Consider the following 27,198-nt stretch of genomic DNA (forward strand, 5'->3'; position numbering starts at 1 on the left):
GGTCCTTGATTGTTGAAAGGATTTGGGAGTGGGAGGAGAGAGAGAGTAGATCTATTGTGGAAGACAGGATGATGAGATATTCTTAGGTTTTTTCGGTAAAGTCACGTAGGTAAAAAACATTAAAATTAATAAAAAATAAAATAAAAATCACGACGTTTCGGAGGCAACACAAGCTTCCGTCTTCAGGTGGAACCGTCACAGCCACGACAGCTGTATCAAGTGAATGAGATGAGAGAGGAGTTGGTGTGGTTGCAGATGGGGGAGGGTTAACGGGAGACTTGATTAACAGAGTGGGCAGTAGGTGAGGACATTGAGACCATGAATGATAAGGGTTTAGATGACTGAAGGACAGGACCGAGGAGGGGTGGAGGAGAGGACCCGGGGCAGCCAGGAATGAGGAAGAGAACAGCAGAGGAGGAGAGAGCGTGGTTGAACTACTGGTGGTGGGAGAGCACTTGCAGGGCTCGAGCTTGATAGGAAAGGAGAGAAGTGGGGAACAGTTGTGAAAGGGTGACAGGAGGAGAGGTGGTGGTGGAGCAGGAGGAGGAGCAGGGGACAATCTCACTACCTCGCACTCACTCAGCGGTGCCATGCGGCGACTTCTCTGTTCGGGTTTCCTCTTATCCCCTCTGGGCCGCAGAGCCCTCAGTGTCTCTCCCTGTCCCCACACTTCACCACCATCATCACCACCACCACAACCCGGTTTGCCTGCTTCTATCGGAAAGACGACGACATCTGCGACTGCTGCGAAACCATCGGGCCGCGTGGACCCCGAGGGAGGCGGTCGGTCGGACTGCGCCTGCCCGGCGAGGCGTCACTTTCCCGGCGGGCCGGGCAGGAAAGGCGCAGGCTCCACGGAGCCGCCCCGCGTGGCCCGGGCTCTGGTGCTCGAGAAGACGACCCGCTACGAGTTCGAGCAGCAGCGATACAAATGCGCCGCCCTGTCCGAGGAAGACCTCAGGCAGCTGGTGAGCAACAGGTGCACTCACCCTCACCATGTGAGGAGCGAAGAGCGGCGTTGTAGCGAAACTCAACACACGCGGCTCGCATCTTCACAGTGGCCATGCGACTCGGCTCTGTCACCTTGTCCTGCACGCGTCGTGTGCATTGGCACACTCGCCAACACTCACCAACGCTCTCACCAACACTCACCACTACACTCACCAACACTCATCACTACTCACCACAACACTCACCACTACACTCATCACCACTCTCACCAACACTCACCACTACACTCACCACCCTCACCAACACTCGCCAACGCTCACCACTACACTCACCAACACTCATCACTACTCACCACAACACTCACCACTACACTCATCACCACTCTCACCAACACTCACCACTACACTCACCACCCTCACCACAACACTCGCCAACGCTCACCATACACTCACCACAACTCGCCAACACTCGCCACAACACTCACCACCACTCACCAACACTCACCACCACACTCACCACCACTCACCACAACACTCACCACCACTCACCACACCACTCACCAACACTCACTCCAACACTCACCACAACTCACCACCACTCACCACAACACTCACCACCACTCACCACACCACTCACCAACACTCACTCACCAACACTCACTCCAACACTCACCACAACACTCACCACAACACTCACCAACACTCACCACAACACTCACCACCACACTCACCACCACTCACCACAACACTCACCACCACACTCACCAACACTCACCACCGCTCACCACAACACTCATCACCACTCACCAACACTCACCAACACTCACCACCACTCGCCAACGCTCACCACAACACTCACCACCACACTCACCAACACTCACCACCACTCACCACAACACTCACCACCACTCTCACCAACACTCACCACAACACTCGCCACCACACTCACCAACACTCACCACCCTCACCAACACTCACCACCACTCGCCAACACTCACCACCACTCACCACAACACTCACCAACCTCACCAACACTCACCACAACACTCACCAATACTCACCACCACTCACCACACACTCACCACCACTCACCAACACTCACCACAACACTCACCAACACCACAACACTCACCAACACTCACCACCACTCACCAACGCTCACCACCACTCACCGCAACACTCACCAACATTCACCACAACACTCACCACCACTCCCCACGCTCCTCACCACGCTCCTGACCACACTCCTCACCACACTCCTTGAGGAAGAACTTTAGGCAACTGGTGAGGACCCCTCACCCTGTGCTCACCTTACAGACACATGCACCAACCACTCACCACGCTCACTCACCTGACTCGCAACGTTTGAGCAGAAAAATCTCTTTAGACTATTGCAGACCTGTCAACCCCTAATCAGTGCCTACCTTATTACAGACCAATTCAGACTTAATTGGTCATCTCGTGTCCTGACAAATCTCAAAGTTCATCCTATACACTACACTATACACTCCTCTGCTGTACTCTATACTATATACCTGTCAACCCCTAATCAGTGTCTGTCTACCTTATTACAGACCAATTCAGACTTTATTGGTCACCCCGTGCCCTGACTATACACTATACACTCCTCTGCTGTACTCTATACTATATACCTGTCAACCCCTTATCAGTGCACCTACCTTATTACAGACCAATTCAGACTTTATTGGTCATCTCGTGCCCTGACAAATCTCAACGTTCATCCTACAAAGTCCCATCACAAGGGAGAAACACAACACAAATTGACACAAACATGACTTTGCCCGTATATCAACGGCCGTATGCCGTATGGACCTGTACAACTAACTTTCCCTGTACAAGAATAAGGGTTAAACGGATGGGTTGACAGGTCTGCTGTTGCTACTTTTGACAATTTGGGTGCCAGGGTGGCAAGATGTTAACTACCTCACTTGGTATACAGGAGGTCATCGTGGGTTCGATCCTGATGCCTGCTGTATATTTGGAGTTTGCATGTCTATTTCCCCGTGGTAGTGTGGATCTTTCTCCGGGTCCTCTGTTTTTTTCCGTCATATTTAGAAACATGCGTTGAGAGTGTTTGACTGCTATAAATGTCCACGTGATAAGCCACTTCGTTGAGTTATCATTTGTGGCCCGGTTGCTTCTGAAAAAGAGCTGCATTGCTCAGTGGGCCTTACCTGGTAAAATATGGAAAATCATCACCATCACTGGGCAGATAGTTCGTAGGTGTCCTCTGTACATGTCAGTTGTTTCCACTTTCTTCTAGTCTTGTGCCAATATGCTCAAGTAAAAAAAATATGTAGTTTGTAGAAATAATAAAATAATAACAATAAAACATGATAAAATAATTCTCACGACGTTTTGGCCACAATGCAAGCAGCCGTCCTCAGGTGAAGAACAGGTCTGTCGGAAAGACGCTGTCTTATTACAGACCAATTAAGATTTTATTGGTCACCCCGTGCCTTGACAAATCTCAACGTTCATCCTATACACTACACTATACACTATTACCTGTCAACCCCTTATCAGTGCCCTACCTTATTACCTTATTATAGACCAATTCAGACCTGTTCTTCACCTGAGGACGGCTGCTTGCGTTGTGGCCGAAACGTCGTGATAATTATTTTATTATGTTTTATTTTTATTATTTTATTATTTCCATTCTACGTGACTTTACCGAAAGAACCAAGAAGATGAATCCCTGCAGTCACGAAAGCTTTAAATCGAAATGTAGTTTATAGTTTGTTGTTGAGCTCAGTCTCTCTCTCTCTCTGTGTGCGCCTGTTCTCGGTAGCTGGCATTGCGGGGCTCCAACTACGGCGGCCTTCTGGAGCGCTACCACGTCCACCGAAAGCACGTCCTTCACCTCATCAGCAGCCTGCAGTACGTGCCGGCCTCTGCTGCTGTCTTGCACGGCGGCGGCGGTGGTGGTGGTGGGGTCCCATACGGCCTGTGGGGGGCCAGACACGACCCAAGACTTCGCTTCGCCCCGGCCCCATAAAGGGCCGAACGCTTTTGTAACGGCCTGCAAACAACAAATTGTCTGTGCGCCACTCCGAGCGTCTTGAGCTGCACTAAATTGGCAACAACACTGGGTTTCTAATTTTGTCAGTGTCAGTCACTTGTGTCACTGCAAGGAACGTCTTGTAGTGACAGAAGTAACCAAGGTGTGTGTGTGTGTGTGACACATTAACACACACCCCGAGGTGTGTGTGTGACACATTAACACACACATCAAGGTGGGTGTGTTAATGTGTCACCAAGGTGTGTGTGTGTGACACATTAACACAGACACCGAGGTGTCACCAAGGTGGGTGTGTGTGACACATTAACACACACCAAGGTGGGTGTTAATGTGTCACCAAGGTGAGTGTGTGACACATTAACACAGACAACAAGGTGGGTATGTTAATGTGACACATTAAAACACACACACCAAGGTGGGTGTTAATGTGTTGTTGCCAACCAAGTGGGAGCGGTGGTGCAGTGATTAGCGCGCTGCACAACTAACCCGACGACCCGAGTTCGATTCCCGCTCACAGCCATCGCCAAGAGACGATTATCTGAACCGGTCCTGGGCCTCCCCTAGATCGGTTCAGCCTCAAATGAATACCTGGTGCGTTGTGTAAACATCCCCACTCGGGTTACGAAGACGGCCGGGCGTGGTGCTGACCACCCACCCACCTCGTGTGCGGTGCCGGCCTTGATTGGTGCTCGCTAACAGCACTTGACCCAACAGTCTGTTGAAGGCTATACGGGAGATCTTTGTCTTGCCTGCCAAATGTATTTATAAAAGTCCCCATCGGGGCAGGTTGTACATTGCCGAGTGGATAAATTCCCTCTCCACCCCTCCCCGAGTGATGCAATGAAGAGATTCCGGTTTAGTGATTCATTCATTTGTTTGAGTTATTGTGGGGACTCGAGGTGCAACTGGTGGCTGCGGGGATTGCATTATGTTCTTCATACATTAATAATTTATCATTTACAGCCCCTCTGCCAATCCACTGCTGGATCTAGGCCTCCCCACACCATGTCGGTCATTGGGAATGTTTGACCATACTTTACCGTGCTCGCCAGGGACTCCCAAACTCGTGTTGCTGGGTTTATCGTGCGGTGCAGGAACCAATGCACCATCGTTTCCCCTGTAAAGTAATGTCCTTGAATCCACCCAGGCAAACCGTCACTGAGTCTCGACACTCATTCACGGGCGTTTGGCGTCATGTGGACGGAAACCCAGAGAACCCGGCAGAACGCAGATAAATCCCCAACTCGCGTACGCAGGGAATCATTTGCAGAGCTCCACGCAGATGGATTCAGGAATCTTTGTTGCGCCAACATACGCGCGTTGTCTTGCAGGGAGGGCGGCGTGGAGGTGCGCGTGGTGAAGAGGCACGACTACTGCGAGCAGGACGTCAGTTGGGCTGACACCATCATCTCTGCGGGAGGTGCGTGTGTTGGGGGGGCGGGGGGCGCGCCTCCGTGCTCGTTGTCAAGTCCCCGTGCCCAAGTGCATCGTGGTGCGTGGCTCTACTCTAACGCGGCGATGAGCAGTCGTTTCTCTCAGTCAAGGCGGCTGACAGTGGCGTAGCTATCGAGTGTGCGGGCAGTGCAAATCCACCGTGGCCCACGGGCCGGATGGGTCCAGGCACTGGGATACGAATAGGTGGTGGAGGGGGGGGGACATTGGATAGGGGGGGACAGGGGGACATATCATTTCTTGCACCAACGCACATGCCAACCACGCTACGCCCCTGGTTACCTCGTTTGTATCGTTCCTCCTTTGCTGCGTCTCGTTCGCGTAGTTTTGTTCAATTCGTTGGCCTAAATGCAGCATTGGCGTATCGTTTCCGTGTCGCACATACAAGCGTGGAGCGGTCGGTGGCACGGGTGTCGGTGCACTGGCGTGGTGAATGTCGCAGCGGTGAGCAGAGGTCGCAAACGGGTTTTGATTCCTTACCCGTACCCGTACCCGGCCGCACCAGGGTCGCAAATAGGTACCCGTACCTGGCCGGGTACGGGTTCCGTTTCCTACCCGTACCCATACCCTACCCGAAATGAGTGACAAACGGTTACTCGCCAGTGACTCACGGCCTACCCGTACCCGTACCCGGCCGCACCAGGGTCGCAAACGGCTACCCGTACCCGTACCCGGCCGGGTACGGGTAGCCGGGTATCGGGTAGGGTATGGGTATTGGGTACCCGGTTGCGACCTCTGGCGGTGAGTGATATCAGAACCGCCCTGCCCAGAATTCTCATACCTCTGCCTGGCAGAATGAGTTACGATTCCCATGCGGCAGCGTCCCCTAGGAGTGCTCACGGAGGCGCGTGTTGTGTTTGCTCTCTGGTTGTGTGGCAGGCGACGGCACGCTGCTCTTGGCTGCCAGCAAGGTCCATGACCCCAGGAAACTAGTCATTGGTGTCAACACCGATCCGGAGAGGTACGTTTTCAAGGGCTACGCCACCGTGCAGTGAGGCGGTGGTGTGGAGTGGTGGCGCCGTGGTTAGCGCATTCCGCTGTAATCTTTAGTTTGATTCCCGACCACGGCCGACGTCACTGGCAAATTATTATTATTACTGTTTTCATGATTACGCTTGTTTACCCAGGACAACCTCACTGAGTCTCAAGACTGTTTTAGGAGGGTCCTGCCAAGGTTACGCAGTAGGGGGCGATGTTGCTCCTCTGTGTGTAATCCCAAATGCGTAATTTACAGTGTCAATTTTCAGCATTGGGCCAATAACAGTTATGGCCATAACAGTTACGTTTTCTTTACGGAAGTAAACCGAAGAACCCAGAAGAAACCCATGCACAACAGGGAGAACATATTAACTCCTTACAGAAAAGCACCAGAGTTGGGAATCGAACCCAAGTCCCTTCTCACTGTAACACACAAGTGTTACCAATGCACCGCCTTGCCACCAAAATAATGTATTGCACGATCCTGATCGCCCGCCCCCTAACATTCGTCGGTTTTCTCCGGGTGCTCCGGTTTGCTCCTACGTGCAGTATAAACACTCACTAATTGACTGAAAATATCTTAACATATAGATAACTTTCGATTTAAAGCTTTCGTGACTGCAGGGATTCATCTTCTTGGTTCTTTCGGGTAAAGTCACGTAGAAGGGAAGTAATAAAATTATTAAAATAAAACATAAAATAATTCTCACGACGTTTCGGCCACAACGCAAGCAGCCGTCCTCAGGTGAAGACCAGGTCTGTCTCCCCGACAGACCTGGTCTTCACCTGAGGACGGCCAGGTCTGTCTCCCTGACAGACCTGGTCTTCACCTGAGGATGGCCAGGTCTGTCTCCCCGACAGACCTGGTCTTCACCTGAGGACGGCTGCTTGCGTTGTGGCCGGAACGTCGTGAGAATTATTTTTATTATGTTTTAATTTTATTATTTTATTACTTCCCTTCTACGTGACTTTACCGAAAGAACCAAGAAGATGTAGAGAACTGCAGAGCAATCTTTGGCGACGGCTCGCCGCACGGCCAGCCTTACAACTTGTCTGTAGTTCCTACTCAGCGACTGCGAGATGCAATTTGCATGAACGACGACATCGCTATATACAACTAAACATTCTATTTTCATTTTTTTGCAATCGGAAGGTTACAAGGTCAAATCCTGGTTGGCGGGGGTTGATGCGGCCCATCGTCATCCCTCCGAGGTCAATAAAAGTGAACATCTATTTATGGCGAAGTCAGTGGTGGCTGTCCTATGGAAAAACCCGCCCCTGCCATAGGAACATGGAATTCCCTCCACTGGCTCAGCACTCATAAACAGTAGATGAGTATTCATACCTCATTGCTCATTTGAGTAGGAATTCACAGTTGTAAGTATGTTGAACTTCTTTCGCACTATAGAGTGAGGGAAAAAAGTATTTGATCCCCTGCTGATTTTGTACGTTTGCCCACTGACAAAGAAATGATCAGTCTATAAATTTAATGGTAGGTTTATTTGAACAGTGAGAGACAGAATAACAACAACAAAATCCAGAAAAACGCATGTCAAAAATGTTATAAATTGATTTAAATAATTATAGACTGATCATTTCTTTGTCAGTGGGCAAACGTACAAAATCAGCAAGGGATCAAATACTTTTTTCCCTCACTGTACGTAGCCAACCGTGCTAATCGTGTTGAGCCGGGGGATCGCGTACCGGTGTTGTTAAGCTACCGCTGTTGTTGCCGTTTGCCGTAGGTCTCAGGGCCACCTGTGCCTGCCCGTCTGCTACACCACCAACATGCCCCTCGCGCTGCGGAAGCTACAGAAAGGTGATTTCAGGTGAGTGTCGGGCGTGCACGTGGCCTGCTGAGGCCGCAACCATTGGGCGTACCCATTGCAACACAACGTCTAAGTAGGTTTATCACAGCCAATGCCACGGTTTGTAATAGTTTTTTTTTTGGGTTCGGCCACATGACGGGTCTGGCCGAAAGTTATTTGTATAACTCTCCACCGCCCGCCGACATAGCCAAACAAATGAAATTGTCATGTGTCAGGCGTTTAACATGCCGATCATTATCGATGAAGGTCACTCATTCACCATGAGCTAAAGGGTTTTCACAATCAAATGTGGTCGCGATTAGTTACGCGCCGTTTCGCTGGAGTGTGCGCCAAGCAGCTTCAGGTCAGAAACCAAGAAATCACAACGACTTCCTGGTGTAATCCCGTGACACAATGCACCTGCTCAGGTCCAGGCCTCTTCTCATCTGCCAAACACCATCTCTTCTCTGAAGTACAAAGAAACAAAAACATTGGTAATCACAGAAAATTTCGATTTAAAGCTTTCGTGACTGCAGGAATTCATCTTCTTGGTTCTTTCGGTAAAGTCACGTAGAAGGGAAATAATAAAATAATAAAAATTTTACATAATAAAATAATTATCACGACGTTTCGGCCGCAACGCAAGCAGCCGTCCTCAGGTGAAGAACAGGTCTGTCAAAATAAATTTCAGACGCTGTCTTCCCGACAGACCTGTTCTTCACCTGAGGACGGCTGCTTGCGTTGTGGCCGAAACGTCGCGAGAATTATTTTATTATTTTATTTCCTTTCTACGTGACTTTACCGAAAGAACCAAGAAGATGAATCACAGAAAAGTTGGAGTCTTTTGACGACGGGACTAGTGTGACCCCTCTTGGCCACCAGACAGAGTATTTGCCAACATAACCATCCCCCGAGGCGGCGCTTTAACCCAGGCTCGTGTTGGCGCGCCCGCGACCCGATCGCGGCCAGGTACCTGTGGCGCCAGCGCATCCGCGTCGAGACGGACGGCTCGGGGCTTGGCCTCGTGCCCGTGGACCTCCACGAGCAGCAGCTGAGCCTGGCGCAGCACCGTTCAGCGCACCTGGCCGCCGCTGCCAAACATGCAGGTGACCGGGCGGGCGGGCAGGCGGGCGGGCGGGCGGACAGGCGGGTGGGCGGGCAGGCGGGCAGGCGGGTGTGTGGGCGCCTTGCGCCACTTGGGGCCACCTTGTAGTCCACGGGCCAGAGCAGAAACCGGTACCGCCTAACGTAGAAAAACTTCAGTCGTGCCAATGTATTTATGCGTTAAAGAGAAGGGGAACTCTTGGATAACCCCATTAGTTTCAAATTATTATCATTTGATTCGCTGTTATTGGCCGCGTAAATAAATTGGAACAGCTACGGTTTTCGGCAGCGCAGGCGGTACCGACAAGTGAAATATATGTTCATGAAGCGTTGTGCTGCATTCGCATGTGCTACGGAGTGGGTACTGGGCCAGCTGGCTTAGTTTTTCCTTGATTGGTCTCGGGTGCAGTCTCAAGGTGAGTCCACCGCTGCTCGGTGTGTCAATGAGGGTTTGGGTGGGAGGATGTGACGTATGCAGCACCCAGGGTAACGGAGTCATACGAAAGATGAAAAGGGCACAAATGAGCCTGGAGAGATGCATGCTTGGAGGAGGAGAGGAACGCATGGATTAAAGAGTTCACGCGCGTTATGGACATCGCGTGAACTGTCGAGAAAGGGGAGCGGCCTCGGGCAGGCCGCGTCGTCACGGCGAGAAGAGACGACGACGGTGGAGACAAGCGATGGAGCGGCAGCCAAAGGAGGAGGGAACGTGCCCGAGAGCACGTCCGCCGCAGAGAGATGGAGCGATGGAGTCGGCTGGTGATAGCTGGCGAATGCTTCAGGAGGGCTCCGTCTGGCAGTGGATAGAGCATGGCTGGTGACGATCTCGGCGTTGGTGTTGTTGTGTCGGCAGGGACGACATTGGGGTTGGTGGGCGGGCCCAAGCGACTTCCTGTGTGCGCGTTGAACGAAGTCTACATTGGCGAGTCCATCTCCTCCAGGTGACTGCTATGCCGAGACACGGTGTGCCCCACGTCTGTCTACAGCGAAATCAGCCTTAAATGAGGACCTGTTGCAGTGTGTAAACACCAGCACTGGGAAGGTGGGGAGGCAAAAGTGGCCGGGAGCAGTGCTGGCCATCCCCACCCCCCTCGTTTGCCGTTCCGGCCTTCATAGTTGCTCGCTAACAGCACCTTCCCCGACAGCCTGCGTGGGCTACATAGGGTGTCTTTGTGTGCCTGTGTGCGTGCGGGGAGCGGCGAACGTCGGTGGTGACCTTTTATTTGACGTTCACATCTCCCGTTCACGTGTGCACCCAGGGCCTCCTACTACGAGCTGAGCGTGGACGGGGGCCCCTGGGAGAAGCAGAAGAGCTCCGGGGTCAGCGTGTGCACGGGCAGCGGCTCCAGCGCCTGGTAGGCCATTGCTGCTGCCTCCGCAGACCCCACACGTGGCGCGCCAGCGTGGCCTGCGGTGGTATCAACGCATTGCGGCCCATGCCATGCACGCGTCTCTGAGCGTCTCTGCGCGTGTCTGAGCGTGTCCGAGCGTGTCTGCGCGAGTGTGCGCGAGTGTGCGCGAGTGTGGGGAGCGATGGCGTAGTGGCTAGCGTGCTGCACTCCGAGCCCGGAGACCTGAGTTCGATTCCAGCTCACGATCAGCTTTGGTGGCAAATACCTCAACCGGTCCTGGGTCTCTCCGAGGTCGACTTGGCGTTTAAATGAGTACCTGGTGCACGGTGTGTAAAAAAACATCAGTGCCGGACGTGGTGCTGGCCGTACCGCACCCCCTTCGTGCACCGCCCCGGCCTTCACAGTGGCTTGCTTAACAGCACTTGCCTTAACAGCCCGCGTGCGCTACGCAGGGTATCTTTTCCTTTGTCTTGCCTGTGTGTGTGGGACTCTACCCGTACTGTTTAATGGGGGGGCAGTGGCGCGGTGGTTAGCGCGTTGCGCTATAAACCCGGCGACCCGAGTTCCGCTCGCGGCAATGGCTAATATCAGTGGCGAGTGATTTGTGAACCGTCATTTGGTGCCTCCCAGATGGGGAAGTATGGTCAAATATACCTCCATGTAGCGGAGGGGGGGGGGTTGAACAAATAAACTTCCCCTCCGCATGAAGCAAGCACCCTCCCTTCTAGTTTCCGCTCCTCCCTCAAGGCCTCCACCTCTTCTCCCTGGCCCATCATTCCCTCCATTTCTAGATTGCCCCCGTAATTCTCGTACGCACTAATCTCCCTCCCCGCACCCCATCCCTATTCACCGTATCACCTTTAGCTACCCTCATTGTATCACTCATAACCCTTGTAAAGCACCTTAGATAAAGAAGCTGTATAAATATAAGATTTCGAAGCCTCTCCCCACAGACCTCCCACTAATCTCAAGACGCATTGCCCAGCACCTTCACTCCCGCGTTCAACAAAGCGTTGAGAAGGAAGGTCGGGTTGTTGATGCTGGTGAGAGATCGTTGATCGATGTTCAGGTCGCCAGGCTGATATGATGGCATTCGTCGTGGTTCCGCACTGAACCAGAGAGGGGGGCCGCTTGCAGGCTGCTGCCGTACCCCACCCAGAGAAGGGAAGTAAGTGGGCCATGGGAAATCGGTGGGGTGTCTATAATTGGGTCAGCCTGCATAACCATTGGCTCTGCGTGTGTCATCCACAGGTCGTACAACATCAATAAGATTGCCAGTCAAACGGTGCAGGATGTTCTAAAAATAGGTAAGGCCATTTTTTTACACAACCAAGCCTGACTGCTGATAAGATGATGAACGTGGAACCTGGTCCAGTTTGCTTGTGTTGAACCAATGCTGCTGAGCTGATGCACTCCCAGAAGGCCCTACGGCTGATGGGATATTTTTTTTACTTTTATACATTTGTTTTATATGGAGGGATGGATACGTGAAGGAGGAGATTTGTCTGGATTTAAAGCTTTCGGAACTGCAGGGATTCGTCTTCTTGGTTCTTTCGGTAAAGTCACGTAGAAGGGAAATAATAAAAATAAAACATTAAATACAATTCTCACGACGTTTCGGCCACACGTGACTTTACCGAAAGAACCAAGAAGAGATGTTATCCCGTACAAATAAAACACCTTCCACACAGATATAACCGTGTTGTTGTAATGCTAAATGCACATCTCTGTCGCGATACACGCTGCACGCACACAGGCCACGTTTGCCATCGTGGAACTATGAAGGAGGGATGATGTACCGGGATCGGCGCGCTGTCCGTTCCGCGTAGCACGCGTGCGTAGGAGCGTGCGTTTTTGACCTCGCCGGTGAACCTGTGTATCGTTGCAGCTACCGATATCAGTGGACAGTCCATGCCCAACGACGCGGATTTCTGCAGGACAGGTCAGTCCCGCGTCCCCATACTGTGTCAGTGCCGTACGCGTGCGCACCCCTCCTGTACGCAACGCACCTTTCTCGTGTCCACAAGGACGTTGTCAGGATGAGTGAACGCGGCAGTGTCACCCTCGGACCATCGTTAAGTTTCGTTAGCGGACGAAGTCTTCAGTCAAAAAAAAAAATTAACTGCGCTTTATCATTCCACCGATGGACGAAGGCCCTTCCCCATCCACCGTGGAGACAGAGCGATGATATGAGCTCGTGTCCAGGTGCGAGATGGATAGTTGCTTTGGAAGATCGCGATAGATGCCAACGGCTTGCCAAGGGCTACCACATCCAGCAGCGGATTGATCATGGCCGATGACGATAATGTAAACGTGCGGTCGATATCTCGGCCACCTATTTCATTCGTGGAAACGATTTCTATTTGTTCTCTGCCCCGAATAAACCATTTACAAACGCGTTGGATTCGTAAATATTATAACATCGGCTACAGCCGAGGCCTGGGCATTGTTACTACCTTTCACAAGATGGGGGAGGGGGGGCCCTTCCAGCGTTAAATACCAGGACCCCTCGCAAGTCTCTCGATGGGTCTTGTTGTAAGAACTTTCTTGCTAAGTTAGTGGGTTGAACTGCCGACTGTTATCAGCGTGTTGCGTTCCGGTGCACCGTGATGATAATAGTTTTATGTTATACAGTGTCATTCGCGAAAATTGCATCGCAGAACGCTGCAGAATTTGTAACGGGCCCAGGTTTTTGCACGGGAAACCACGGGGAAGAGGGCAATCGGAACCGCTGCCAGCAATCGCCCAAGTTCTCTTGATCCTATATTTGGATGTTTGGTCAACACCATCAATGAGAGTTTGTACACGTGGGAGGAAGCCGGAGTGCCCAGAGTTAACCCACGCTTGCAAGGGGGTGGGGGGTAACACTCAATCTACGGCTATCGCTCAATGTAGTTGTCGGTGGCTGTGTGCAGAATCTTCGATTGTGTGTGTGTGCATGCGCTAGATGGGGAGCAGTAGTACAATGGTTAGCGCACTGCGCTATGAACCCGGCGACCTGAATTCAATTCCCACTCACGGCCAACATCGTTGACGAATATTTAAACCGGTCCTGGGCCTCGCCTAGGTCGACTCAGCCTCAATTAAGTACCTGGTGCGATGCGTAAACATCGCCCGTTCGGGAGACAAAAGTGGCCGGGCACGGTGCTGGCCACCCGCCCACTCGCGTTCCGTGCCGGGCCTTCATAGGTGCTACTCGCTGTAACAGCACTTGTCAAACGGTGGATCTCTGTCTTTCCACGCTAGTGATGGAGCGATATTGCTCCTCGCTGGTGTTTGACCCCGAGGAGCCGCAGATGTTCTTCAGCATCCGGGAACCGATCGTCAACCGCGTTTTCTCCAACTCACGCCCGCACGGCCACGCCACCAGGTGCGCCACCCGGCACGCCACCCACACCACCCACGTTACCCACGCCACCCACACCACCCACGCCACCCACACCACCCACGCTACCCACACCACCCACGTTACCCACGCCACCCACGCCACCCACGCCACCCACGCCACCCACACCACCCACACCACCCACGCCACCCACGTTACCCACACCACCCACGCCACCCACACTACCCACGTTACCCACGCCACCCACGCTACCCACGCCACCCATACCACCCACGTTACCCACATCACCCACGCTACCCATGCCACCCACGCAGCAATAGGTGTCTGGACACCTATCGCGGTCATGAACCTGTGGCACGTCACCCCGGCTGCGCTGAGGGTTCATTTGGTGAAGGGTCCTGGTAGCTCACCCCAGTGACGAAGGGCCGATGCCCGAAACATTCCCTATTATATACGGTAGAAGCCCTCTTAACGACGGTAATTGGTTCCACGAAACCGATCCTTAAGTGATTTGGTCGTTAAGCGCGGAGAAGAAATACACGTCAAAGACGTAATTCGTTCCGATAGCATCGAAAGTTACCTTTTTCACCCAATAAACGTACTTTATAATATTTAAACAATTGATATTAATACATAAATATACTAACAACATTATAAAGACAATATTAAGAGAAACATGGTTGATCATTGCATTTCCTGTACCTACAAGAGCCCGTCGTTAACAGGGGACTGGTCGGTAAGTGAACACATTTGGCTCTATGGAGGCGCTATACTACTATACACTACACTATACACTACACGTCTATACACTACACTACTATACACTACACTATACACTACACTACTATACACTACACTACTATACACTACTCTACACGACTATACACTACACTATACACTACACTATTCACTACACATTGGGCTCTATGGAGGCCCGTCATTAAGCGATTAGTCGTTAACAGGGGTGGTCATTAAGAGGGCTTCTACTGTATATGTTTTTCTTTTTAAGTCCACACACACACACAGTGCTTTTACTGACGAACGTGTTGAGTAGTTTTGTTCATTATGCTTACCACTGCAACGCAGCAGCAGTGCCATCACCAGATAGTCGGTTCGCTGTACTAAACTATGACATTTATTTTCATTTAACTATTAAACAATTTTTTTTATTTTACCAGGTAAAGCCCACTGAGCTATACAGCTCTTGTTCAGAAACGACCTGGCCACAATGATAGCTCAACGAAGTGGCTTATCACGTGGAAAATTCTAGCAGCCAAATACTCTCAATGTATGCTGATTATAGATGTGGAGAGAAAAACCGTAGGACCCGGGGAAAAATCCACGCGATCACGGAGAGAGAGAGACAGAGACACGCAAGCTCCGAATATTACAGACGTCAGGGCCAGGATCGAACCCACGACCTCCTGTATACCAGGCGAGGTAGTTACCATCTCCTAGCCACCGTGGCGACACGTGTCACCGGATATTGTTGTTGTGCACACTCGCTGGCTTGCCGATCGTCGCCGTCGTCGTTGTTGTCTCCATCGTCAGGATGACGATTCGCTCGCGGTGCTGGGACGCCTGCCTGGTGCTCGATGGCGGGACCTCCTTCGAGTTCAACGACGGAGCGATGGCCACGCTTTCCACGCACCCGGACGATGCACTCAAGTCCCTGCACCTGGACCCCTGACCACGAGAGCCGACCCCCTACCCCCCCCTACCCCCCCTACCCCACTCCCCCTTCTCCCCCGCCCTGACCGCTCAGCCGCCACTGGCTGCCCAACCGCCCCCGTTACGCACGGAGGGAGGAACCGGAGGCCGAGTTGAGAGGCGTTCGCCGCCATCGCGTCCGCGGTGGCAGGAGGGCTCCTGCAGTGCCTCGGAAGATCCAGAATATTTATTTAATACTGCGGGGGGAATCCGATGGGGCTGTGAAGCTCTCTTTCACACAGATGTCCAGTACGCGACAGGCCGGGCTGTGATCCGGTTGTTCAAGTAATCGGTCGCTCTCTCGGTCACCGGGCTCGGTTTACTCGACCGATCGGATCCACGCGAAATCAACCGGAGAACAAGAGTCTCACCTCGGCGCCCCCCGCGCGCGCGCACGGTGACGGACGAGTCTTGGTCACGATGTCTGTGTCATCGTCATCGGCCACATAGTGTACTGGGCCTGGCTCGTAGGGGGGTTTCCCGCCTTTGTGTGTGTGTGCGCGTGTGTGTGTGCGCGTGTGCGAGTGCGTGTGTGCGCATTGTGAGGTGGTGTAGTGGTTAGCGTGCTCACGGTTGACACCAATGACGATTATCTGAACTGGTCCTGGGCCTCCCGTAGGTCGACTTGGCTTCAAATGAGTACCTTGTGCGGTGTGTCAACATCGACACTCGCAAGACAAAGGCGGCCGGGCATAGTGTTGGCCACCCACCCACCCTCTCGAGTGCCGTTCCTGCCCTCAAAGGTGATCGCTAACGGCACTCACTGTGTGAGAGACGACATTTGCGTAACTTTTTTTGACACTGGCCAGATGTTTTTGAGTGGCGCCACAACTGAACGCCGTGCCCGTGAAGACCCTAATGCCGATGGCGCCTTTCCTCGGCTGCCTCGCAAGTCTGACTCCCGTGCCAAGTGTTTGTGCTGGGGATAGAAATTACGACCGCTGCTACCTCAACGCGTTGCCGCCACCACCGCCGTCGAGTGGCACCTTGCGCAATACGCCACGCCCGCGGGCGGCCATCGCGCCGGCCGCCAAAGCGATGGAGGGGACAGCGCCGAACTCGGGGCCTGTGCCACATTGGCAGGGAAACTGCCAACCAGTCGCCGTGCTTGCGGTCAGCACGCTTCCCGAGCCGGCTGCGGCCCGAGCTACGATGGTTTTCATTGTTATCAAGATCGTCGTCGTCATCGGCAGCCGTGATCAATCCGCTGTTAGGTGAAGTCCTCCCCGCGCCGTCGCCGTCCCCGCGATCTAATGATCCATCGAGCGCCTGCACGAGCGACGATTTCATCGCATCCACCAAATCTCCGTGGTGGCTGCCACTCCACTCATAGTCTCGCCCACCGGCCCAATCGCACCACCTAGCCGTGACGTGTCCTGCTCAAGCCCACTTTCATTCCCGCTCAATGTGCTCTCTCCTCCAAGCGTGCCTCTCGGCTTCTCGTCACAATTGAAACCGCAAACCTGTCCATGCTTATTTGTGCACTTTTCGGCTCTTGTTCCATTTGCATTGTCAAATGTCTTTGGCCTCCGATCCATGTGACGTAGCAGGTAAATAACACTGGTCAACACGTTTTCTGGCATAAGGTTTTAAGGTAATTTTGGGGTGCTGATTCCAAATCTGGCATCAGTTTTTGTCGATCACATCAGGTTTTTGAGATATCAAATATTGCATTTTCAATAAAAACTGCAGAAGAAAAATATTAAATAAATGTGGATATCTACATAAAATGATATTATAAACACACTATCCTAAAAATACAGCACCATATCTTAACACTAAAGCAGTCACAAGACTCGCAACAACTTGCAATCATGAGTGACAGAGTTAATTTCGGGTAAAATTAATGAAAATTGGGTATGCCTATAGCATAAAAATGAGATGTGATAGAGCAAATCTGAGATCAGATTTGGAATCAGCACCCTGAAATTAGTCTAAAACAGCTGCAAAAGTCCAGGCCAGAAAAACGTTTTTTTGTTTTGTTGACCAGTGTTGTTTACCGATACCATTCATTATATTCTCAATCATGACACGAGTATTTTGAGTGATGCATGATTATCAATATCATCTTACGTATCATCGCCATCATTTATTGCCCTCCGATCCATGTGACGTAGCAGGTAATAATACATTGATTACAAACGTGCTTCTGTAGACACCTTAGTGTGGTGTTGGTACGTGTCCCGATTCCTGCAACTTGATCATTGCTCTGCAGCTGTCATCGACATACACGTGCCTTTGTCGCAGCTCTCAACTATCCCAGCTGAAGCTGTGGGACTAGTTGGGTGTGCTCGACTTGTCAGCCAGAGAGATGTTTGGAACTCCTGAACTGCCTGGCTGAGTATTCCTCCGTTCATACAAAAAGTAAAAAAAAAAAATTTTGAGTTGTGTGGGGTTTCACGAATTCGGCGTGCGGTCAGAAATATTTCAGAGTGGTGTCCTTTCGCTGTTTCGCATAAACCAGGGGGGTTGCAAACCGACGGCCTCTGGGCTGAATGCAGCCCGTAACTTCATTTCACGCGACCCCCCTGACTTAACTTCACACGGACTTGTGCCCGCAAACCGAGTTCATCCGTCGCCGCAGGCATCTGAGCCTCGCTGATCGGGTCCTAGGGGGCGGAGTGTTTTTGACCTGGTAACGCCGTGTCTTATAACTTTCTAGAAACGCCGTGAGCCGTAATATATTTTTCGCGTTGCCGTTGGTTCACGTTTAAAGTGTGGTGTGCGTTGAATGTGCGGTTGCCCGCCACAAAGTATTTAAAACTCCTTTTCAATCCTCGGTAAGGAAACGGATTCCCTCACCCCCCGACGTTTGACGCATTTTGAAGAACAATATTTTCAATGGCATTTTCAGGAAACTGGGGGTGGGTCAGCCATCCCTCCCCGTGTGTTGGTCTTTCGCGTGTTTGTGGCGATTTCGTTCCACGGACGTGGAGTTCGCAGGGCCCTCCACGGGGTCCTTTTGTCTCGTGCTCCGTGACTGTGCAGTGCTGCTGCGTTGTTACGGTCACGCAACCTCTGGCTAGACGGGAGTGATTTTTTTGCTGCCAGGGACATTGCCAAGCCAACTTTGAAACCGTTTTATTGGGTTTTTTTTATTACGAAATAAAGACACGTGTTTTCTGCATCCGTCCCCGATTATCGTGCAACTAATTTCCGTTTCTCTCTTTCCGTGGATTGCCGCGCACATCCGATTGCTCTTTCGATGCGGTTTCGCGTTGCGCCGAGGCGTCGTTCACCGTGATGTCCGACGTTTCGCTCCACGACTCGGCGAGCGACAAAAATCTCGCAGTGGCTTTCGGAGACAAACGTCCGACGTCGCGCGCAACGGCCCGAAAACCGCACCGCGGAGGTGTACGGCGACCGCTGCGCGCGTTCGGCGGTTGTACCGCATCGTGATGTTCGGCACGGTGTCTGACGTTTCGCTCCACATACCGGGAGCTTCTTTCAGGAACTGAACTACACAAGCTCCTGGCACGTGGAGCGAATCGCCGGTCGTGGTGTGCCAGCGTGCCGAACAACACTCGTGATACAAACTACCGACATCCTACGTAGAAGTCGCTGTAGTATCTGAGTGTATTTGTGTTTAACTGCTTTCGCACCGTACAAAGTGAACCGCACTCATCGGAGGTGCGGGGAAGGACAAAGTAAACACTTAAAGCAGTTCTAAAGAAATGCGTTTTCAATCTAGATGATTTAAACGTGCATAGCGCCAGTGGCTTCTTAATATCGGAAGGAAAAACGTTCCAGACGGCCGCAGAAGCGCATCTGAAAGCGCGTGACCCGGTGACCGTCTTTGTTCGATGGTCAGCCAAAAGCTGCCTCTGCGAGGCTGGACCGGAGTTCACGTGATGATGGTTTACACTCCTTGACGAGATCACCGAGGTAAAGTTGTCCTTTACTTTTGTAAAATGTTTTCTCTCTATTGATCGTTTGGGTGCGTCTTCTCTAATGCCTTACGTGTACTTTGTCCACAAGGGCCCTCGAGACCTCCTTCGCGGCCGTGACAAGGGCCGGCCGGCCGCACTCCCGGGCCGGATAGACCCAGGCGACAAGGGCCCTCCCGCTCACTTTATAACCGCTCCCGCGCACGGCCCCGCGTGCCCCCCACCGCCCCCCTCACAGGCTGTTACAGCCGAGACTACAACCACGGACTCCTCCGCGACAACCCCATCAACCAAAGCCATGCGCGGGACAGTGCTGCTCTTCCTCCTACTCGGCCTGCTGGCTGCCAGCGAGGCACGCAAGAAGAGGTCCAAGGGAGATGGTGAGTAACAGCACCACCGGGGACTCTTAGGGGGTGTCACAGATGTGGTTTGTATGTGCGCACGGTGAACTTCTTTCGCACCACCGTACGTAGCCAACCGTGCTCATCGGAGGTGCCGGGGAAGGTCAACAAACTCAAACGCAAAAGGCAGTTCTAAAGAAATGAGTTTGTCAATCGAGATTATTTAAAAGTGCGTTGTCCCGGCGGCTTCCTAATATCGGAAGAAAGAGCGTTCCAGACGGCCGCAGGAGTGCATCTGAAAGCACGTGATGCGGTGACCACCGTCTTTGTTTGATGGCCAGCCAAATGCCGCTTCGTGGGCGGATATTAGAGTAGGGGTCGCCAGCTGTCCAGGGTTTGACCCGGGGTTCAGAGCTAAATAGCCTGGTAATTGGCATCTGTGTTCAGGTGGCAGGATGTCGATTGGCAACCGAGAGATTTGGTATTGCAGTCGTTGAACTTGATCACAGACTACCGCGCAGTTTGTATCGACCGTGGCTGACGGAGTGATGAATGCGGGTTTGATCTACGGTGGAAAAGGTGGCTACACTACCACTGACTTAACGCAATCATCAACTCATTCTCCCAGTCACTGAGTAAACTCGTCCACTCATCCCGTCTAATGGGGTTGCTACCTGTCCAGGTTGAACCCGGAGAGTCCCAGGCATTGGACGTCTCTGTTCGGGTGGTGGTGGCAGGATTTGATTCGATTGACCAAGGCTGACTGAGAGAGATGTTGTCCGGGTTTGGTCTACAGTGGAAAAGGATGCAGCCCTGTACTGGAGTAATTCAACGGCGGTTGGGTACCCCTACGATATCCGCCTCATTAACAAAGCCCCCTTGTTTCATTGCGGCCCAAATATAGGCCAATTTACACCTTGCAATGCTCCGTCAAAGAGTTCAGCGACTGATAACATCAACGCTGATAGTATCTAACGTCAAGGTGTAAAGTCAGTGGTACAGGTGACTCAGTGGTAGTCGAGTGGTTTGGGGGGTTGATTCGGCCTATTATTAACTCATGAACTGTGAACCCGTACGGTCTACCCCGTCTTCTTGTACAGGGAATTGAGTTTTCAGGTCCATACAGCGTACAGCCGTTTCAATCCGGACATAAAAAATGTGTCTGTTTGTGTTTATCGTTCGTGATGGGACTTTGTAGGATGAACGTTGAGATTTATAAGTGGCACGGGGTGACCAATAAGGTCTTAATTGATCTGTAATGTAGGGCACTGATAAGGGGTTGACAGGTATGTATTGGTGAGTGTACTAGTGGTGAGTGTAGTAGTGGTGATTGTCTATTTGTTTGAGTTTCTCCCTCGTGATGGGACTTTGTAGGATGAACGTTGAGCTTTATAAGGGGCACGGGGTGACCAACAATGTCTGAATTGGTCTGTAATAAGGTAGGGGGCACTGATAAGGGGTTGACAGCTGTGTTAAATCCTCCACCTGGGTCGATAACAACCGGCACCAATTTTGTGGCGAAGTCAACAGCCGTTCGTTTATTGGACAAACCCTCCGCTGCCAATTATTCACGGGAAACTGCCATCACTATACTCCTTGTTTTGATTGTTTAAGACTATTTGGCTGCTGTATATTTCCACGTGATAAGCCACTTCGTTGAGCTGTCATTTAGGGCCAGGTCGTTTCTGTAAAATAAGTTTATACCTCGTTGGGCGTTACCTGGCGAGAGAAAAAAAAGAGTTTTATTTGTATGTATTTTTGAAGTAATTTGTTTTCCTTTCCTATACTTTGCACTCCTATCGTGTTTTTGTATGGTTTGTTGTAACCTTCTGACCCCGTGCCCCACGCTGGACATCTGTGACAAAGAGCTTTATGGCTGATTTGAAGCTTTCGTGACTGCAGGAATCCATACTCTTTGGTTCTTTCGGTAAAATAAAATAGATCACGACGTTTCGGGCGCAACAAAAGCGTCCGTCATCACTTTCCCACCTGACGACGGACGCTTGTGTTGCATCCGAAACGTCGTGATCTATTTTATTTTATACCTACGTGACTTTACCGAAAGAACCAAGAGTATAACTTTATAGCTCATCGGATTCTGTATCGATCCATCTCGCATCGTCGTATCGCGAGCGATGAAACCGCGTTGACGGTAACTTCATGTCCTACGGGAGTGGGGGCGGTCAATGAATGTCCATTTGTTCGGTTCTGTTCGTTGCGTGCAGGGTTTGGGGAACACATCGACTGGGTGCCCACGCTGGAGATGGGTCTGGAGAAAGCCAAGGCCAGGTACTGCGTGCGGCTAAAATCAGAATATTTGTTCGTACTGGAGGAATCCGATGAGATGCAAAGCTCTTTTTTCACAGATATCCAGTCGCCGAGCCCGGCTCCAGGTCCTCTCAGACATGCAGGAGAGGCCAGTAAAGCTGTTGTGATTTGCTGCGCTGTATGTTGAACTTCCTACGCACACCGTAAGTTCACCAACCGAGCTAATCGGAGAACCACCTCACTTGTCGGCGCCAAGTAAGGTGGGTCTCCATAGCTAACACAACCGTACAGTATAGACCGGTGGTATTAGACAAACCACAACCCAATGCTGAACCGCCTGTAAATCACCCAATTGGGATCGCACAGCAGCAGCGACATCTCCCCCCTCCCCCCCTACTGCCCACAATAATCTGGCAGGACCCTCTGGACAAAGAGTGAGGCTTTCCTGAGTAAGCAAGCGTATTCATTAACATGCTCTCTGTGTTGTTCTGTGGCAGTGGAAAGCCGCTCATGCTCGTTCTGCACAAGGATTGGTGTCCCCGCTGCCAGGGTAAATCCCCATGCCTCGCGTCCTGACACGGTACTCGGTGGTAGGGTTTCTCCTGGTGCTCAGGTTTCATCCCACGTGTATTAACGCTCACTAGTTAGCAGGTAACATCTTCGTATCCAGAGGATTGCAGAGCATGGGTAATTGTCGGTAGCACCGGCTGACCGGTGGCTCTTTCCTGCTCGTCTGTGTTTCCTCCTCGCACCTCTGAGAGCGAGCAAAGACTCCAGCGGCACATTACAAGTTTTAAATATCTACTCATTAAGTCGGTGGAATTTTAGTGAAGAGTCCGCTGATTGGCACTCGCGAACGTACAGACGCCACAGCGGTGCGGGTGAATAAAATGCGCAGGCGCAGCCCTGCGATTGCCTGCTCATGCCACTGCTCGCGGAAGGGGCCTCCACTCCTCGAGCGAGCTGTATGTCAGGTATTCGGCCTACTCTTCCACGCGGACCACACGTCTTGAAAGAGGTGGGCGTACCCACCCTATATCTTACCACCACGTGCAACCTGCCGATTGGCTAACTGTGGTGATTCTCATTTATAACGCTGGGTGGACAGAGATCGGGGGAAATTAAGTCCCTTGTCCATTACTTTCAACTGCCGCACCCGGAGATGGAATCAAACCGGCGACTTTCAGGTTGCAAGTCCTAGCACGCTGATGACCGTTACCCCACCGCCGTGGCAGCTGCTTTCGTTTCTCGGTTTTTCAAAAAGTCGTAGCCGTGATCCGCTCATTGCCATAGACATTTATTTCTTAACGCGACACAAAACGATGACACGGTGAGCATCGCTCGCGTGACTCTATCCAGTCCATTACTGCCATGTGTGTCCAGGCCGTTACTGCCGTATGTACCCCGCATGACCTGTGTTGTTGTTGTTTTTGTTTTCGTCTCCAGATTTGAAGCCTCAGATTTCCGGGAGCACGAAGATTTATCGAATGAGCGGGGACTTTGTGATGGTTCAGACAGAGGTGCGTCGCACACATAATCACCACCATCATTATCATCATCTGTATCTAAACCAGCTCTAGCCTCCTGTAAGTCACGCAAGAAGGGAGTTGGAACAGATGAAGATTATCCCGCACTTATACTGCACGGCCTTCTCCTGGCAAGTCAGGCTATGGTACATGATCGACACTCAAAAAGAGTTTTACTCTTTGTTTGCTAGCCACCAAACCTCGCTGCTGCCTCCACAAATGCTGGATTACAAGCCACGTGCAGCGTAACCACCACCGCTGCTGTTGTCAATCAGCCGGACAGTGGCAGCGGTGGCGTTTGAGATCGTCTGACGTTTGATAACGAGGCCAGAAGTTGAGTCGGCACACTCTGAAGGCGAGTTCAATCCTGAAAGTGGCTGATTCATAAAAAATAATGTTTGGGTCAGACCATCGTGCCGGTATAATGTTTAACTATAACCCTCCACCACCCAACGACAGAACCAATCAAGTTGCCAGCTGATGGGCGAATCAGCCGGCTGGTTTTGGTTTTTCAGGACAAACCCGGAGGATGAGGAATGTTGAAAGGCCCGAGCAAAATGTTGACACTTTTTTTGGACGATGGTTTTCTGGAGACGACATCCGGCATTGCCAGGTGTTTTAACAGCAGCTCAGCTCTCGCGTGAAAGAGCATCCTGGTCCGGGTCCTCAAGTGGAATAAATTTAACGGGTTGTGTACGCGTGTGCGTGTGCGTGCTGGGCAGGAGGACCCCAAAGGAGACCAATTTGCGTTGGACGGACACTACGCCCCGCGCATCTTGTTTCTCCGTGAGTTATGTGTGCCGGTGTAAAATTCTGCACATTCTGCTGCTGCACCCCTGCTGCACATTTTGTGCACTACCTTATGAATGCCCTGCTGCACTACCCGTTGCACTCCCTGCTTGGGTAACTGTTGGCACCGGCTCACCACGTGGCTACCTTCCTGCTTGTCTGCAGTTCCTCGCGCCTCTGAGCCATCCTCTGCTTTGGAGAGCGAGTGAATACTGTGCGCCACGTTAAAGGTTGAATTTAATTTTTCTATCATCATGATGGAAGAAAGGCTCAAGTGGTACGTTCTCTGTGCAGATCCAAATGGGCAGGTGATGAAAGAGGTCTACAACAAGAGTGCCCATCAGTACAAGTATTACTACTCTCTGAGCAAACAAAGTAAGTATTTTGTCAAGTGAACCGTTTTGCTGCTTTGCTCTCGTCTGTCTATAATCAGCCCAAGCCTCCTGTAAACCATGTGACTTCTGTGCGGTCACCCCGACGCTGAATCCCTTCCTTCTCCTCCCCGCCCCTGATCCTCATCTCCCCTGGCCCTTTTCTCCCATGTTTCCATCCTTTTCCTCTTATTTCTTATTCTTTCTCTTCTCTCTTCCCTGTTTCCCGTCCCTTTCTGTTTCCACACATTACATCCTTGACTCCGGGAATAAAGTTGCTCGTTGTTTACAGAGCACGAGTTTTGCACGGGTGGCAATGACTAAACCTTGCAGAACTTCGCGAATTATTGTGGCGTTTTACACTCTTTGCAGCTGCACAGGTGAAGTCAGGCTGTGTAATCATCCACTTGTCCTCGTGCTCTCTACCAAACCATGTTCACGAATGTATGGACCATCAACTGTTCCACATGTGTGCTCAGCAGTGGCCTATGCTGACGCTGTGTAATGTTTTCACTCTACTGTGCCTGCACTTAATATCAGCAGTGATAAATTGTATTCTTGGTTCTTTCGGTAAAGTCACGTAGAAGGGAAATAATAAAATAATTAACATAACACAATAAAATTCTCACGACGTTTCGATTGCAACACAAGCCATCGTCAAATGTTCTTGCTGTGGTTTTCACACCTGATGATGATTGCTTGTGTTGCAATCGAAACGTCGTGAGATTTTTATTTTATTTTCCTTCTACGTGACTTTACCGAAAGAACCAAGAATATGAATCTCTGCAGTCACGAAAGCTTTAAATCGAAAAGTGATCAATTGGTTGCCATGGTTGAGGTGCAGCTCAAAGAATTGGCTTATCATGTAGAAATGTATAGCATCCGTTTAAGATACTATTAAACGCATGTTTCTTAAATGTGGAGGGAAAATTCCACGTGACTACGGGGAGAGAGCATGCAAACTCTGGAGGACCCGGACAAAAATCCATGTTACCACAGTGAGAGAGAGAGACACGCAAACTCCAAATATACAGGCGTCAGGGTCGGGATCGAACCCACAACCTCCTCTATACCACGCGAGGTTATTAATATCTTGCTGAGGCTTTTGTGGGTAAACAAACGTCATAACAATACAAAAATAACAAGGATAATATCAACAGCATTATAATTGTAATCGTCGCCGTCGTCTCGTTTATAATGTAACGTTTTGCCCTCTCTTGAACGCAGTTGAGGAATCCATGGACAAGGCGAAAGAGTTGGCCTACCGTGAGCTGTAGTGACTACACCACAACCAACATCACCATCATCATCATCATCGGACCACCGTCGTCTCCACGTGATACCACCGTGACAGCTGCCCTGCTGCCTACTTTGTTGCGAAGCCATCACCAGAATCGCCGCACGTCTCTCTGTCTCGATACGTTCACACCTCAAGCACGCCACACTAACTCAACGAACACGCTCGACAACGTTGGGCTAACGTTATTTTTGGCACGTAGTCAAAACCAGTTGTTGTGTCCAACGATTGCGCTCAATGTTGGTCAGGTTTACTGGGGTAAAGCTCTGCTTGCCTACCTACACACGTGTGTGTGTGTGTGCTGAGCTGTGCAGAGGATCTGTAAATAAAGAAAACCGTCATGGTAACGTGGAATTTCAACGGCGCACCTCCTCCTCACTCACTCGCGTTGTTAAACCAAGAAGCGCCGCGCAAAGTGGTTGCACATCGCGATCGATAATCACGACGACAGCGGCCACAACACCATAGACCATTCACTGTACAAAGGAACGTGCAAATTAAAAACATACAACCAAAATGCAATGTTCGTCCTTCGTGTGTCTCCTGATACACCAGTGGTCCTTAGACTTTACTGCAGCCTTGCACCCCTTTGGTTCTGGATCGTTAAAAATGTATTATGTCAATAAATACGTAGGAGGTTTAATGAAACAAAGTAAGTTGTGACTTACGTGCCCGTGCTGAATTTGTTTTCGATTATTTACCTTCTCAACAAAATCTTGCCATGTCTCGCACCGCCAGAAAGAGCATCTCGTGTCCTCAGGGTGTGCGTAACACCCCAGGTTAAGAGCCACTTGCCTTATATAATGCACACACATGACAATGATGATGATAATAATACTGTAATGGTGAAGTCTTCTTCCTTCATACGGCTGATGTAAATGCAGAGCAACGACTACAATTTCACATTCCGGTGGGTCAAGCCAGATAACCGCTGTCAGGAGTCGCGGAGTGTTTCATCGCTGTGATGTCTCCTTCG

The 27,198-nt window shown here is 51.1% G+C and overlaps 2 protein-coding genes across 2 annotated transcripts; both read left to right on the forward strand.

Moving 5' to 3' along the window:
• Window positions 1–186: 186 nt before the first annotated feature.
• LOC133349679 (NAD kinase 2, mitochondrial-like) lies at window positions 187–18,868 on the forward strand. The gene is made up of 12 exons (XM_061563327.1): window positions 187–968; window positions 3,763–3,851; window positions 5,325–5,413; window positions 6,325–6,406; window positions 8,169–8,252; window positions 9,201–9,337; window positions 10,189–10,276; window positions 10,595–10,690; window positions 11,939–11,994; window positions 12,576–12,629; window positions 13,934–14,057; window positions 15,585–18,868. The coding sequence occupies exons 1-12, from the start codon at window positions 591–593 to the stop codon at window positions 15,721–15,723; spliced, it is 1,416 nt and encodes a 471-aa protein (XP_061419311.1). The 5' UTR covers window positions 187–590; the 3' UTR covers window positions 15,724–18,868.
• A 313-nt stretch (window positions 18,869–19,181) lies between these two features.
• Window positions 19,182–26,744, forward strand: LOC133349899 (thioredoxin domain-containing protein 12-like). Its single transcript, XM_061563753.1, has 7 exons — window positions 19,182–20,010; window positions 22,197–22,260; window positions 22,737–22,789; window positions 23,686–23,759; window positions 24,488–24,551; window positions 24,849–24,929; window positions 26,153–26,744. Exons 1-7 carry the CDS (start codon window positions 19,695–19,697, stop codon window positions 26,200–26,202), a joined length of 702 nt encoding a protein of 233 aa, XP_061419737.1. The 5' UTR covers window positions 19,182–19,694; the 3' UTR covers window positions 26,203–26,744.
• The last annotated feature ends 454 nt before the right edge of the window (window positions 26,745–27,198 follow it).

Source organism: Lethenteron reissneri, chromosome 4, assembly GCF_015708825.2.
Source record: "Lethenteron reissneri isolate LAM-NWPU_2019-01 chromosome 4, ASM1570882v1, whole genome shotgun sequence".
Classification (NCBI taxonomy): domain Eukaryota; kingdom Metazoa; phylum Chordata; class Hyperoartia; order Petromyzontiformes; family Petromyzontidae; genus Lethenteron; species Lethenteron reissneri.

Bases quoted from the DNA above. Each gene is read 5' to 3' on its own strand.
- LOC133349679 (XM_061563327.1), top strand. From the start codon at position 591: ATGCGGCGACTTCTCTGTTCGGGTTTCCTCTTATCCCCTCTGGGCCGC. The intron at 969-3,762 runs GTGAGCAACAGG...TGTTCTCGGTAG, and splicing joins AGGAAGACCTCAGGCAGCTG to CTGGCATTGCGGGGCTCCAA. The intron at 11,995-12,575 runs GTAAGGCCATTT...GTATCGTTGCAG, and splicing joins GCAGGATGTTCTAAAAATAG to CTACCGATATCAGTGGACAG.
- LOC133349899 (XM_061563753.1), top strand. From the start codon at position 19,695: ATGCCTTACGTGTACTTTGTCCACAAGGGCCCTCGAGACCTCCTTCGC. The intron at 22,261-22,736 runs GTACTGCGTGCG...GTTCTGTGGCAG, and splicing joins CTGGAGAAAGCCAAGGCCAG to TGGAAAGCCGCTCATGCTCG. The intron at 22,790-23,685 runs GTAAATCCCCAT...TTTCGTCTCCAG, and splicing joins TTGGTGTCCCCGCTGCCAGG to ATTTGAAGCCTCAGATTTCC.